The 15849-nt window shown below is 38.4% G+C and overlaps 1 protein-coding gene across 2 annotated transcripts; it reads right to left on the bottom strand.

Annotated features, from left to right (window-relative positions):
- Positions 1 to 984: 984 nt before the first annotated feature.
- Positions 985 to 12076, bottom strand: LOC136238314 (mothers against decapentaplegic homolog 9-like). 2 transcript variants are annotated; one of them, XM_066028727.1, is made up of 6 exons: positions 11897 to 12076; positions 2489 to 2752; positions 2031 to 2399; positions 1867 to 1977; positions 1716 to 1814; positions 985 to 1660 (listed from the first exon to the last, which is right to left on the bottom strand). In XM_066028727.1, the coding sequence occupies exons 2-6, from the start codon at positions 2679 to 2681 to the stop codon at positions 1032 to 1034; spliced, it is 1401 nt and encodes a 466-aa protein (XP_065884799.1). In that variant the 5' UTR covers positions 2682 to 2752; positions 11897 to 12076; the 3' UTR covers positions 985 to 1031. The 2 variants fall into 2 exon arrangements, with proteins under 2 accessions (XP_065884799.1, XP_065884798.1); XM_066028726.1 differs by lacking the exon at positions 11897 to 12076 and adding an exon at positions 10091 to 10276.
- Between the last annotated feature and the right edge of the window lie 3773 nt (positions 12077 to 15849).

Genomic DNA, 15849 nt, shown 5'->3' on the forward strand with positions numbered 1-15849 from the left:
AGCACAGGTGTTTACTTATGTTTACAAAGCTACATAATAAAGGGAGCTATAGCTTTAATAGGCTGGCCATTTTAGTCTTGTATGATATTTGGCACAAACTCACATTGTTAAAAAAATTTTTTGGAATCAGTGCAGACAGACACATGGATGAATTTCAGCTTCACGTAACCATTAGTGCAAAATTTTCAACACAATTTTTTTTTTTAATGTGTGGTTGGAGTGAGTGACTCACTGTAGTACCATACATACGTACTCCTAACAAGTATTTTAACTGACTCCTTTCTCAGTGCACATTTTTCTATGATTTTTTCCTAATTAATGCTCTTGTACTTATAGTCAATACCACTGTGACTAAGTAACGTAGGCGCTGATAATACGTAACTATGCACAAGCCTTTTTTGTTGGTATAGTTTCAGGAGCATTGCATACGCAATCATTAAAAATGCAATTGCAGTTTAGTCAGTTTAAACAATAATATTTTTATATACAGTGTGCCTTCATTCACAGGCGAATTGATCCCCAGTTAATTTATGTCTGTAGGCCTTGTAGTTTTCTCAAACATTAATTATTAATTATTTATGACGTAATTTTAACCGCATTTCGTATTATTCTTAGTACTTGGTTGTATAATATAGTCCTTTTAAATTACTCCTAAAATATAATTTTAACCAGCTCTCTTAAGCTTTGATTTCTTAAAAGAGTGTAATTCTTCCATTACCTATAATATACGTACTTAATATAGTACTATACAGTGGGTTATGTTTGAGGGTAAAATAATTTGTGAGTGATGACTGGTCTCAAGAGGTAAAGACACTTGTACCACAACAGCTTACATTACTCTACTGAATAACTGGCTAGCAACAATTCACAAGTAAAATTGTCAAGAATGGAACATCATGAAAATTTTACCAGCCTGTATCTTCTACAAACTATAGTTAGTAAACAGTATAAAATGTTGTAGGAGTGCAAGCACTCCACCCCTGATTACAATTTACCTTCATAATGAAGAGTATACTAGCATGCCAAGATAATTAAGAAATAGATGTGCATTTAGTATCACTTGGTGACAGTTGAGACAAAACTTTATCCAGCCATATGAGTGGTCCATGTAAGTGGATCTCAATCCAACAAGGAGTACTGGTGACATCTTGACGATGATATTCTGCTCCCCAACCTTTTACAAAGCTCATTCTTATGATGCAGAACTTTGTTAACTCATATGCTGCCGCAGAGCCTTGACTGACTGACAAGGAGAGAAGAGCAGCAAACTCTCGAATGTCAAAAACTTTCAAACTGCATCCTGATGGGATCTTACAAACAGTTGTAGGATGGAAGCTATGGGAGTGATTGCAGCATAGACTTTTTACAAATATGCTACTGTCACTCAGACATTCCACGAAGCATTCACCACCAACATAAAACAAGTGTACTCCCTTGCCAATATGACGACGTGTGTTCTCAATAATGGAGTTACGGTGTAAATTGGACAACTGGCCAAGACAGAAACGGTCCACACAGGTAGGATCAGTGTATCCATCCACAACCACATGAGACTGAGTGGCTCTGAATGCTTCTCCAACACGATTATTCAACTCATAGTAAAATATAGAACACCAATATTCTGGCTCCTGATATCTTACTGCAATGTAACTGCTAGTATCTAGTGGAGATGTTGTGCTATATATATTATAGTAATACTATACACATGACTATACCATTGACGCATGCTTGCTGGTGAGTGTAATTCAGTGTAGCAGTAGCTTTTGGACTACCTGTTTGACTAGACAGAGGATTGTAAGCAGGCTGGGGAGTTTCTGAGAAGCAACACAATGGATAGTATCAAATAATTAATACTCTCTCCCATACCAGGATATTCAAATGACGATAAAATACTCTGGGGGTAGTGTATTGTTCCATCATAGTTCAGCTCATAGCTTGGCCATGTCGGACTTCGTGGTACCAACACTGGTGGCAACACTAAAGTACACAGCTTAAAACACATTGTAAAATGAATTTCAATAGTGATGTACCTGGTTGTTCCACACGGCAGTAGTGATATGGGTTAATACACACATCACTTTGTTTTAGTCCAAAAGCATACTCACAACATTCTAGAGGTTTTAATTCATGATGGGTCTGTAGATCTGGCCAGCGCCACACTCGACAGTAGATCACGTGTGGGAGTCCCTTCCTATGGGACACTTGCAAACGTCCATCCAAACTTCGTGGAATTGTGATACACTTTGTATTTGTCCCTGGATTGGACAAGGCTTTCTCTAACTCATCCAAATCACCCTTTTTCTTCTTCAACTTCTTAGCTAGCAAATCTATGGCTTTCTCAGCCCAATTCTCATCTTCGTCACCTTGTTTCCATGCCAGTAGCCTTTTGGCTATGGGTGCTGTGGAGAATACAATGTAAGACCTACTTAAATAGATGTCAAGATATTGATGACAGTAAATTTCCTTGTCATATAATAATAATAATTACCTTTTGTATTCACAATTTGACCAGTGGACACTGCATGTGACTCAATGACTCTAAACAGTTTCTCCCATGTTGCATTTGTGTCCACATCAAGCCACTTCTCCAACATGGCATTACAACAAGGTACAGCTTTGTGGTAGTTGTCATGTTCTATGATCCTCAACTCTTCAGTAGATATACCCAGTAATGTTCCCATCACCTTCCAGTCAGCAGCATATTGTGGAGTGATGTGTTCATAGAGATCCTTTAGTAGTGGAGTACTGGTCACTAATAGTGCAAAATTGCAAAACTATAAACATTCTCCTTCACCACACACACACACACACACACAAACACAACACACACACACAAACACAACACACACACACACATATATACCATGCATTTTAATTTGAATAACATGAAGAAAATTATCCTTTACTCTGTGTATTTTATACCTTAACTTTGGAAACACATAAGTAGAGCAAGTAGAGATTGTGTACATTTTCTATTTCAAGCTACTTCAAAGGTACAGCTATTATATATAGCACAATTACTCTACTTCTACTGGTGGTTCATAATCACTTTAAAATTCAAAATAATTGCATAAAGATAATAGCTAACTTATATAAATTACATTGTTCACAAAGTAGCACAGAAGTAACAAATTGGCAACATTGTACATGTGATATTACAAACAGAAAGTACAGAAACAGGAACTGAAATACTTCGCACTATATATAGCCATATTTCAAAAAGGTACAAACAATTTTATCTTCACTCATATATTCACGTAAACAAACATTTAGTACATGATAACTACCCCAATTAGTCTCTATCTGGTTAACTATAATTACTGCATAGATAGGCAATAACATCGCTTGCAAAATGTTTCTTTATTCCGCAGTGAATTTTGTTTACATCAACAATAACCAGAAACCTATAAACTGCATGACTACAGGGAACACTACTCCAAGGCACTTACTGTACTTCTTTATTGTAGGACACCATGAAATGCTGCAACTGTTGCTAGTCAACTTGATTTACCATAAAGGAACAAACAATAGCATATTTCTTTCTAAAACCTCATATGGATTGGCAAAGATTACTTAGAGAAGGGGAAATTTTTCCCCACAGTTCCAGAGGCCCTGGCCAGTGTACTTTGCCCACACTGTCCCTGAGTGAGTATGCACACCAAGCTCAGATACATGTAGACAGAAGGTCTACATTGTAAAAAGTAAGTAGTGAATACTGTGTCAAATAATAAACGTCATTGTAAATTCTTAGTGACGTGGTCACTAAAATGTACATTGATATTCACTATTTGCCACATTCACTACTTATATTTTTACTGTGTAGTTTAAAGTCTATAAGTATTTCTAAGTAGAGCTTTAGGCTTCATGATATAAATCTTTCATGTCAAATATGCTACACAAAGGTTATGGGACTTATCCAATAGTGCACAAGATCCTTAACTGTTAGTGTATATCATGGCAGTCGTTCAATACACATGATGATGATAGCTATCATCATTACGATGAGTAGACTGAGTAACTGACTATTCAGTGTAGGTAATGGAACACTGGCTATTCGTTTAAACAGCTAGGATGCTTTTGTTTATACATTATGGTGCATAGAAATTAAAGATGACATATATTTGATTTGAAAGCGACAAATTTCCAGTTAACTATTTGAAGGTGTCATTGATTTTATAGAGCCTAAATAGGAAAGTAAGCTATTATGCTGTTACATAATAGCATGCATGCAGGGGGAAATCATGTGGGGGCACATTATAGATTCTGTTGATAATATAAAAGGCTTCTCTTCCTGTGTGATCATTATGCAAGCTTGCTACTCCACCTAAAGACATGCAAACACAGTGCACACACAGAGCAGAGTTACTCAGTGCCACCTGGTAGTGTGCACCACTCAGGTTAGAATTTGTGAAGGCAAGTCCTCCTGGGGTAGGACTAGTAGCCCACAAGTTGCCAGAACTGCATGACCCATGTCTCATGGGCAGAATCCACTGAAGTCCACAATGCCGCTAACACTCTCATATATATATATATACATATATATATATATATATATATATATGTATGTATGTACAGTTGGAAATTTGCTATGCCAGTTGATACCAGATCACCTGGATTCCTACGTATATGCAACTAGGAACAATATGAGTAAATCTCTCAACAACATAGCATCGCTAAATCTGGAACTATACTTTTGCAAGGCTGGCATGGTGCTCTAATCACAAGTTTGTTGAGTGGCCTTGTACACACACACACACACACACACACACACACACACACACACACACACACACACACACACACACACACACACACACACACACACACACACATGCACGCACGCACGCACACACATCACTCCATGCACAAAGCAAAATCTCTCAGCTGTGAGAAACACATGCAGCTATTGCCACCCAGTGAACCATGCCTGTGCACCACTTAGTCACTCAAGTCTTTTGTGGACAAATCCTCCAGTGGCAAGACTATAGTAAACTGTAGGAAGACTCATGGAGAGATACCACAGAACCTGGGCATTTGTTTCCCAAATACCAATTGATATTGATGTTAAAGTTGGGTGGGCTGTAATGCTGCATACTTTCCTATGTCCCCATGATACAACTGGGTAGATTGGAGCAATGCGAGTAAAGCTTCTTGTTCAAGGAAACATCGTCAACAGCAACTTGGCATAACCATGCAGACATCAAATCAAACCTGGAATCTTTCAATTACCAGACTTATGCTCTAGCCAGTTGGGTACAACATACTCACTCGCTCGCTCGCACGCATCCATGCACCGCACGCATGCACACACACACACACACACACACACACACACACACACACACACACACACACACACACACACACACACACACACACACACACACTGCTATACAGCTTATAATTACTACACCAAGACATGATACACTACTGGACAATAATCTATGCTATTACCATGAATCCCCAGTTGATGATTTTTTCATGGGTATTGAAATACCCATGAAATGCTGGGGTAAAATATTGTACCCATGAATGACCCATGAACGAGTAAGTTTTCATGGGTTTGTATACCACGAAAAACCTTTTCATGGGTTGTATGTACATACATACAAATCCATGAAAATTTACTCGTTCATGGGTTGATCATTGGTACATTATTTTGCTCCATGCATTTCATAGGTATTTCATTACCCATGAAAAATACCAACTGCAACTTTCATGGGTATTTCAAGGGGATCATGGGAATTCCATGGTAATAGAATGGATATATTGTGCAGTAGTGATATGCAGTGTTGGGTAAGTTACTTTGTAAAAGTAACTAGTTACATAATTATTATATATTACTTGCAACTGAACTATTTAGTTACAGTTACATATTACTCATAAAATAAAGTAACTATAATAATATTACGTATTATATTACTTTGTGTCCACAGCCTTAAGCTGTCACGTGTGAAACTACCACCTTATCACGTGACATGATTGCGTTGTTGGACAATGTGCAAATCTTGGTTATAAGTAAGAAGCTGGTGAATAAGCTTCATTCAGTAGGCTTCGTTACTTCGTTGTGGCTAGGCGTTACTCAGAGGATAACTAACGAGATTAGTAACTTCGTTATTTGTAGTAATAATATTACGTAATATTAGACTCGTTACAGTAGCTAACTATATTACTTAGGTAACGCGTTACATTTGTAAGTAAAGTAACTTGAGTTATATCATAGATAATCGAGAGAGTTATATTACCTGTTTTTATAGCGTATTTCGTTATATTACTTAGTTACCACAAAAGTAATAGAGAGAAAACCATCAATTATGAAGTGATGAAAGTACATAAATTACAGAAAGTGTGATAGTCCTCGGTCACATGCGACCATGTATATGGTCCTATGGAAGAACCTGCGTGGGCATGGCAAGGGTGTGAATATAAAAATAAAATAAAAAGAAGCTATATAAATTAACTAATACTAGTCACATCCAGCCACTCTTTATTATTCCTAGCCAAAAATATCCTCTCAGAGGCTAGAATACTTTGGTAGGCAGCATCATCTAAACATTTCCTTACAGTAGATTTGGGGATAGTTATGGTAGGGTTGGAAAATTTGATGAAGTTCAGGTAGTTTCCAATGGAGGTTGGTTGGTAATGGCCAAGTGCTGAAATTTCGATAGCCTGAGTTTCATAATAACTGGAGATACTTAATCTGTCAAATTCTGCCAATAATTGTAAATATTCAACTTTTGATTGCTTTCTATTCCGTGCTGATTCCAGAATATTATGTAACGCGTTACTTATGTAACACGTTACTCCCAACACTGGTGATTTGTGTGCTGATCCGTGCTGATTCCAGAATATTATGTAACGCGTTACTTATGTAATGCGTTACTCCCAACACTGGTGATATGTGCATGCTGCATGGCTTGTTTGTGTTGGTGTGTGTTAATTGCTGGGTTCAATGGGTCCTCTGGTTTCTGTCGGCTGTGCCATGACCAATGCTAGCCTAACCAATTAAGTGTGCATGCACTGGTGGTATGACCATCCACTTTTGCTGCTGTCTGTCCCGTAGTGGAGACGGAAGTGTTTGTGTGTCTGTGTGTGTGTCTGTGACACATAAATCATGTCTTTCCATAGTAATTATAAGCTGTACAGCTAAATTTTGTGTAGCTATAATTTTTTTTTTTTTTTTTTTTTTTTGTTTAGCTATAATACAATCTATACTGGACTAAAGGGACAACTGTGTAGCTAGCACTATAACTATATTCTGTGTGCATCATAAGCCCAGTGAATATAGTAACAACAATCAACATAGGCCGTGGCTAGCTTTTAATATTCAAAAATTTTGTATACTGAACTGACTTCAGGTAGCTAGGGTCCGCAACGCGAAAAATCGATATCCTCCAATCAACTACCTAACTATTGTTATGTGTTAGGTTAAGTGTAACTTGAATAACACCAGCGTGGCAGCCAAGTTTGTCACTTTCTTCTGGTAGAAAACGATACAAATGTCTTAAAATCATGTGATTTTTCGTTGCAGCAGTTCGTAGGGTTCTTCGTATGCCACGATATTCACTCTCAACATTGTTCAAGTAGTCTACCATCAACTCAAAGTATTGGTAGTTTGATTTTATTGGAGAGTTTCCGGTAGCAGCACGATATGTGCAGCTTTTTGGCGACAAACAAAATGTTTCTTGCTCTGGAGCACAGGGCAAGCAGAGCAGCAACTGCGCCGTAGGTCAGCAATGACCAGTACTAGGTAAAGTACCTGCATGCGGAGTATGGTTATAATTGAAGCTTGTTAGCCATCTGGCTGAGCCATCTGGCTGAGCCATCTATATGCTGAAATTCGGCCAAAATGACGCGATTTTTGCAAACAAATACCAGAATGGTTGATACATTAGTGAGACAGTCTCCAACAGCAAGGATACGAAGATTATAAACACCTAACGATATGGCTATCTCGCCCAGTAAACGTATAGAGTAATCCAATGATGAAATAGGCACTCACGTGATCGAAATTCAAATCGCGGAAATACCTATGAAATCGCTTTCATTTCTGAATAGAAACCATGCAGTGTGTTCCTTTTGTAAATTTTGTGTTAAATGCGTGGTCTGGGCCAGTGCAGGTGTGTTTTATGCTGTGATGGCATCATATTTCTATGGTATAAGAGGTGAATTGTTACAGTGGCTACAATCGTTTCTTACAAATCGTACACAAAAAGTAATCATTGATGGTAAGCAGTCTTCGCCTTGTAGTAGTGTAACATCAGGTGTACCACAAGGATCAGTGCTCGGTCCAGTGTTGTTTCTGATATATATAAATGACATTGTAACTAACATCCACAGTCAGTTGAGACTTTTTGCAGATGATTGTTTAGTTTATCGTCCTATCTACTCACCCGAAGATCATAAGATAGATACTCCAAAGTGATCTTGACACATTATCATCATGGGCTGATATTTGGCAAATGGAATTTAATGTTTCAAAATGTTGCATCATGCAGATATCTACACTACATTCTGCTAGTGAGTTCTCCTATACAATGTACAAAATTCCCTTAGAAGTTGTTGAGAGACATCACTATTTGGGAGTACTTTTAGATAACAAGTTGTCATGGACCCCTCACATAAATTCAGTGTGCAATAAAGCAAATCGTCTACTGGGATTTTTGCGAAGAACTCTCCACCATTGTCCACCTCACTTAAAAGAACATGCATATAAACAGATCGTCTTGCCATCTATTGAATACTGCTCTTCTATCTGGGATCCACATCAACAATCACTCATTCACAAGTTAGAGATGATACAACATTGTGCTGCACGTTTCGTGTTAAATAGACCTTGGAGAAGGAATCATAGGGACAGTATAACTGAAATGTTAGTGGAATTAAAATGGCCAACACTGGAAGATCGTAGGAAACAGGCACGTCTGATGCTGTTGTTTAAATTTGTAAACAAATTAATTTATGTTCCAAATCAGTATCTGCCAGTGTTATCTCCTGCAACAAGTACCAGGGAAAACCATCCCTTGAAGCTATTACAGTTGTATGCCAGAACAAATCGATATAGTAACTCTTTCTTACCAAGATCAATACCAGACTGGAACAATTTAGATATGGAAGATCTTGACAATATAGACTTACTTACTTTCAAGAACCGTTTGCAAAATGCATAGACACTAAAATTTTGTTTTTGTACATTAGCGATTTACCCAATGGGTTTTGCTAATCAATAATAATAAAAAAATAATAGGGAGAGTCTGAAACTGCTGGGCTAATCGAGATACTAAACCTAATGCACACAAACTGATTGCCACTTGATTCCAAGTGATTTTAAGGTCATTGGAATAAATTATGGTTGTATTTTCCGAGATTTGAATATCGATCACGTGAGTGCCTATTTCATGCATTGGATTGCTCTATGCGTTTACTGGGCGAGATAGCCGTATTTTTAGGTGTTTATAAGCTTCGTATCCTTGCTGTTGGAGACTGTCTCACTAATGTATCAACCATTCTGGTATTTGTTTGCAAAAATCGCGTCATTTTGGCCGAATTTCAGCATATAGATGCCGCTCAGCCAGATGGCTAACAAGCTTCAATTATAACCATACTCCGCATGCAAGTACTTTACCTAGTACTGGTCATTGCTGACCCACGGCGCAGTTGCTGCTCTGCTTGTCCTGTGCTCCAGAGCAAGAAACATTTTGTCTGTCGCCAAAAAGCTGCACATATCGGGCTGCCACCGGAAACTGACCAATAAAATCAAACCATCAATACTTTGAGTTGATGGTAGACTACTCAGAACAATGTTGAGAGTGAATATCGTGGCATACGAGGAACCCTACGAACTGCTGCAACGAAAAATCACATGATTTTAAGACATTTGTATCGTTTTCTACCAGAAGAAAGTGACAAACTTGACTGCCACGCTGGTGTTATTCAAGTTACACTTAACCTAACACTGACATGACACTATAATAGTTAGGTAGTTGATTGGAGGATATCGATTTTTCGCGTTGCGGACCCTACTTCAGGGCGGGCTTCATGTTCACATGCCGAATTTACTGAACGGCCTATATAACATAACATGACATACCTTTGTCTTTCTCCTTAAACTGGCCAAGTCCTTTACAAAGGTCCATATCACACGCTGACGTAGCTAGTATAGCTAGGTATAGTTATAGTATATATATAGATATACTAAATATAAGACGAATTATGAGATTGCCATAGAAGTTTAGTACTAATGCATTTTTAGCCCTGTGCCCTGATAGCTACGTAAGTATTTCCCGGAGGTACTATTTATATCAACTACAGAAGCGCGCTTTTATGGGTCACAATTACGTAAGTTTTGCGGCGGGGAGCCTGCGTGGAGCAAAGATCAAACGGTACAAGTAGCCGGTGCGAGATAAACATCTGTTTTTGAGTATCGCTTTGTCAGTGTATCACATGATCACAGGCTTTTCTTCATCTGTGCCCCAAACTACAAATGGCAGTATAGGCTGAGTAGCTGAACGCTTTTACAGCTGGGCCGTTTTAGCTGATGACCCTGAGCTGGGGTAGACTGACAATCAAGTTGGGAGCCAGTTCCTTCCCGCTCAAGGAAAGCTACAAGCGATCACAAGTGCCGGGACAGTCTCCACCTAGTCATTAGCCAACATATTTAAAACGAATCCTGGTAACACTGAGTTGATCACGTTCAGCATTCCATGCAGTTATAGCTGTTAGCTACCCAGTGCAGACACATGCAGGCTCGTCAGTATATTTAATGGCAGTTAATTATAATTTCACTGTTGTAGCTACCGGACGGATGGGAAATCGAGTGAGTAGCTATAGATTTTCTAGCTACTACGTTTATGCCGGATTAGTGTCGATTCAATGCAATGTAGTTAGCTATGTAATACACGTCACTTCGCATATGGAATCAAAAATACCCTGCTTTCAATCACTACTAACAGGGGCGTAGCCAGGACTTTTTGAAGGGGGGTTCCAGCACCAGCCAGGCATAGAGTTACCAGAAGCAGGGAACTGGGGGGGGGGGGGGGGGGGGTAGCCCCCAGAGACTTTCAATATTTTAATGAATCAAAACTCAGCAAAATTTTATATTTTATGCAAAAAGTACATGATGCATATAAGTACCTCTGGGATAAAGGTAGTACTAGATAAAGCTACCTAGTGGAAACAGACAGCATAACACAGAGACACATATAGTAATCTGTAAGTGATATAGTTATATACGTATCTCACTGTGGTATAGGAGCCATGAATCCACTGATACAAATGGAATGACTTACAATCAAAACATATAAGTACAAATATGCATAGCATGAATTCATTTTGCATAACACAAGTGATAAATTACTGGAGCTCTATGTCTTTAAACACTGCACACCAAAGCTATAACAGTATGGGGTCATGCTAAGTTTTACACATTTAATGTTAGAATGTCTGAAAATTTCATATGGACATGGATATATTTACATGCATGTTCTATTAGAGTATACCTGACTGCTCTATTAGAGTATATATACCTGACTGCTCTATTAGAGTATAACTATCTCTCTTTAACAAGTTCTGAAGAGAGCTCATGTTACCTCTGTAAATCCTTCCCTGAGAGATGAATGCAAGCTTTATCAATTGTTGTGCTGCGCCATTACACTATATTACTCACTCATTTTGTCCTGCCACACTAAATGGTGTGTTAGGATCCTGCTTGCAGAAGTCTAAATTTTACAGGGGGGTTCCTGAACCCCCCGGAACCCCCCTCCCTACATGATATGACTTCAGTCAGCAACAATGAAAGGCAACATTGATCAATACATTTTAACAACCAGCAGTAAACCCACTAAAGGCCTACAAGAGATCTTCGCCCAGTTAGAACAGCCATCTAATAGTGGGTTACCATTTTAATAGAAGGATCTCCTGGCATAGGCAAGTCAGTGCTGCTAAACCAAATTTCATACCTCTGGGCTACCAATAAATTATTGACAAAGAGTGGCTTTTTGCTTCTTCTTCACCTCCAAGACCCTGCTGTACAACAAATGAAATCACTCGAAGGTCTTTGAAGAGACCAAGCTCAACAGTCACTAGAGGGACATAAACAGAAAATCACTGTTAAACAGATACTTAACAACTCACCCTTCCATTGCTGGTCTCTGCTTTGTCCCTTTCAACATGACCATCCTTCTGTTTCTCTATAGATTCCAACTCGTTCTGCAGAATTGTACAATTTGTTCATCTGCTTGACCATTTGTAGACATCTTTCCAAGTCAGGAATAGTTCTCCAAGAAGACATCATGAATCTTGATGGCTTACCACAGCCTCATGCTGACATCATCAAGCAGTTTTCAAAGTTTGCCTTCAAAGCATTAAGCCAAAACCAACTAGTGTCTTCACTGGCTAAAATCAGGAAATACTGTCCATCAATTGCTGACTATCCTAATGTCTTTGGTCTCCTTCAAGTTGTAGAGTATGTTGGTTTGATGAGTAAAAATTGCTCCTTCAACTTTGTTGTGCAGGAGTTTTTGCTGCTCACTATGTTGCTAGTGTTTCACCATCCGAAGAGCATGACATCCTTGTAGAGTTCTTTTAGAGCAACATCCATTATAACTTCTATGTTGCACTCACTTAAGGACAACATTCATCATTCAAGGAGTTCCTTCGTAATGGAAATGATGTCATCATTGATGAAAAATTGCTGAAAGAAGAGCTACAATGCCTTTGCCTCTATAGAGCTTTTCATGAAGGCGATGACAATGAAATGTGTCAAATTATTGATGAAAGGTTTACTGAAGGTAAAGAAATCCAATTGTGGGGAACTACTCTATATTGCTTAATAACTCAGAAGATTTAACAACATTTCTCACCTCATCCTGCAGAAACTGGAAGAACCTTGATTTGCAGAATTGCTATATGCAAGATTATTTCCTATGCGTAATCTACACCACAGCAACATTGCAATAGAAAGTCTCTTGTTGGACAACAGTAACCTTACTTCATCCTCAGACAGTTCTCTTGGTGATATCATCATTACTTGTAAGGTGAAAGAGTTTTCTATTAGCTGTAACAAAGCCGTGGGGGAAATACCTCAATTTATCACTACAATGTTATCGGATCCTTCATCTGTAATAGAGGGACTAGCATTATTCCAGAACAACTACTCATCCACCAAATGGGCCATCCACTTATTTTCATTACTGAGGGACAACAAGTCAGTGAAGGATCTAGGGATTAGTAATAACAATATATTCCGATGATGTGATGTAAAGCTAAATATCGAGTTTTATTGACTGTAGAACAAATCTTTTGCTATTAATATAAGTATAAAATTACATCTTTAACTATTAAGTGTTATCATATATTATTAATGTATATTAAGAAAAGAAAGACCTTGCCCTAGGGCTCAATCAGTCAATCACACTGCCTTGAAGAAGAGATTATATTTACCTGTGAAATACTAGTTTGCAAACTTTAATATTCCCGGGGCATGCTGGAGCCACCTATAGCCAAACTCCTCATGACATGCATGGCTAGGAAGCTTGCATGCAAATCCACCCAGAAGCACTAGGATTGTACCAATGCAAGTGCTATCGTCAAGTGGCATACAGGCAAACACCACACATGCACATGTACACACACTACATACACATACACACATACATACTACACACATGCACACGCACACGTACACACTACATACACACCTTATACCTTATCACCTTATTAGCCTGTCAAATGACAATAGCAGGGAACTGGACCTGGTACAAACTCAGCTTGAACAGTATTGCTGGTGGCAAGTGAGGTCACCTTTGTGATGGAAAAGTCTGCCACACCCACGTCAGCTTGTTTTGGTGGAGGACGCTGACCGGTGCAGTACTTGCGATGACAAGTTTAATCTCCTGAATGACTAAAAGTCCTCCCACAGCCACAGACAAAAGAGCCAGTGACCATAATAGGACCTCCAGACGTGATAGATTGACACAAATCAAACCATCTTGAGCAATCTTGGGCTACCTCATACCAACTGAGAGCATTCAATCCCATCCTTTGTGCGTCCCTCAATACTACATCTCTCCAATGCAACTTGGGTCCATGAAATGGGCTAGCAGTTAAAAGTTCTCCAAATAGCATCTGCTTGGGTAATATGTGCAGATGACGCTGCACCAATAACTTACCAACCCCATCACATACACACTACACACACACATGCACACACAAAAGCAAAGCAAAAGCAAAACATACAACAGCCATGCAAAATACAGTTATTGCTGCCCAGCAGGCACATACACATGCACGCACGTGCACACATGCAGGCCCCCCCCCCCCCCCCCCACACACACACACAAAGACAAAGCAAAAACAAAACCTACAGCAGCCGTACAAAACACAACTATAATTATATTGCTGCCCAGCAAACCAGCAAGGTACCTCTATGGTAATATGGTTCATAAATGTATGGGATGAATCAGATAGTTTATTTTATGCAGAGAAATTTAGATCACTTTTAGGCATCACCATAACATCCTAGTAAATGTTGTTAAGTTAGTAGCCAATGTGTATAATTATATAGCTGTAGTAGTTATATCTGAAGCAATCTGTATAGGTAAAAGTAATCTATACCAAAACAGCGAAGTAGGCCTGTGTCAAATATGCTTGCATAATAAAAATAGCATAATAGGTTGGAATACTATGCCAGCATAATGCTAGTGGGTATCTATGATATTTTAAACTATGGAGCTTAGTTCCATGAAAATAAATCAGTACTCCCTAATAGGGCAGTCAGTGGAAACTGCAATAGAGCCTCAAATGCATCTTAGATTGATACTCTCTAATAGAACAGTCACTTTGTAGTGAAATACTCTAATAGGGCATTCACCGAGTAAGATATAATGTTGCTAACCCAAGAGCATAATGCAAGCATAATGGGAACACTGGAGAGCATAATAGGAGGAAATTCCTGAAAGTATTTTGGGAAAAATTTGAGCATGTTTCTCAGGCCTATACAAAAAAAAGTTGTGAAATCAAAGGTGATGGCCAAGAAATGACTGCAATGATGCTAATGCCAATTATTTTTCGCACACTGTCATCATTAAAAATGATTGATATTAGCATCATTGCAGCCATTTTTGGCTGGAGGTCTGCACCCTTTTTCACAGCTTGGCTGTTTTGGTATAGCTTCTTTTTGCCCCAAAGCTAGCCTATATGGCAGGCTTTGAGGCTTCCTTTTTTGCTTTACTGCAGGAATTGTCAAGTAATAATAATAATTAACTAAGTAATAATTAAAGTAGCAATTATAGTATTAATTATCAAGTTAGTTAGCTATTGATCATGTATTGACCAGTAGCAGAGCTTCAAAATCCTCTAATGCTTTCTAGTATAGATACATATCCCTTAATAATTCCACTCACTTCAACTTCATCCAACACTTTCCCCAGTTTGTCCAAGTCATTGAACTTTGATGCACTGTTGGAATGGACTTAATGATCAGGACTGTGTTGTCAGTCATTATAGTCAAAATCAATTTTCAATTTTGACACCTGATTCTGTAAAGTTCTGTTTTACACGTTCTATCTGATTTAGTTATATAAAATCATCTGCAGTGACTGGTAACTGATCACTACGTGACCTGCATTATTTTTAACCCTCGTGCTGGTTTATCACTAACATAATTTCCTTGTGCCAGAATGTTACTAATATTTATCTGTATAGTTGTGTTAGTGGATACCTGGTACGTGTTGTTGGGATGCATGCTCCCAACTTATCTTACAATACATAGTTAGTAGTATATTTACGTATTGAACAGATTTACTTTAATGTGCATATATCATTATTATATTATTGTTCTCCAATAATATA

This window comes from Dysidea avara, chromosome 11, assembly GCF_963678975.1.
Source record: "Dysidea avara chromosome 11, odDysAvar1.4, whole genome shotgun sequence".
Lineage (NCBI taxonomy): Eukaryota > Metazoa > Porifera > Demospongiae > Dictyoceratida > Dysideidae > Dysidea > Dysidea avara.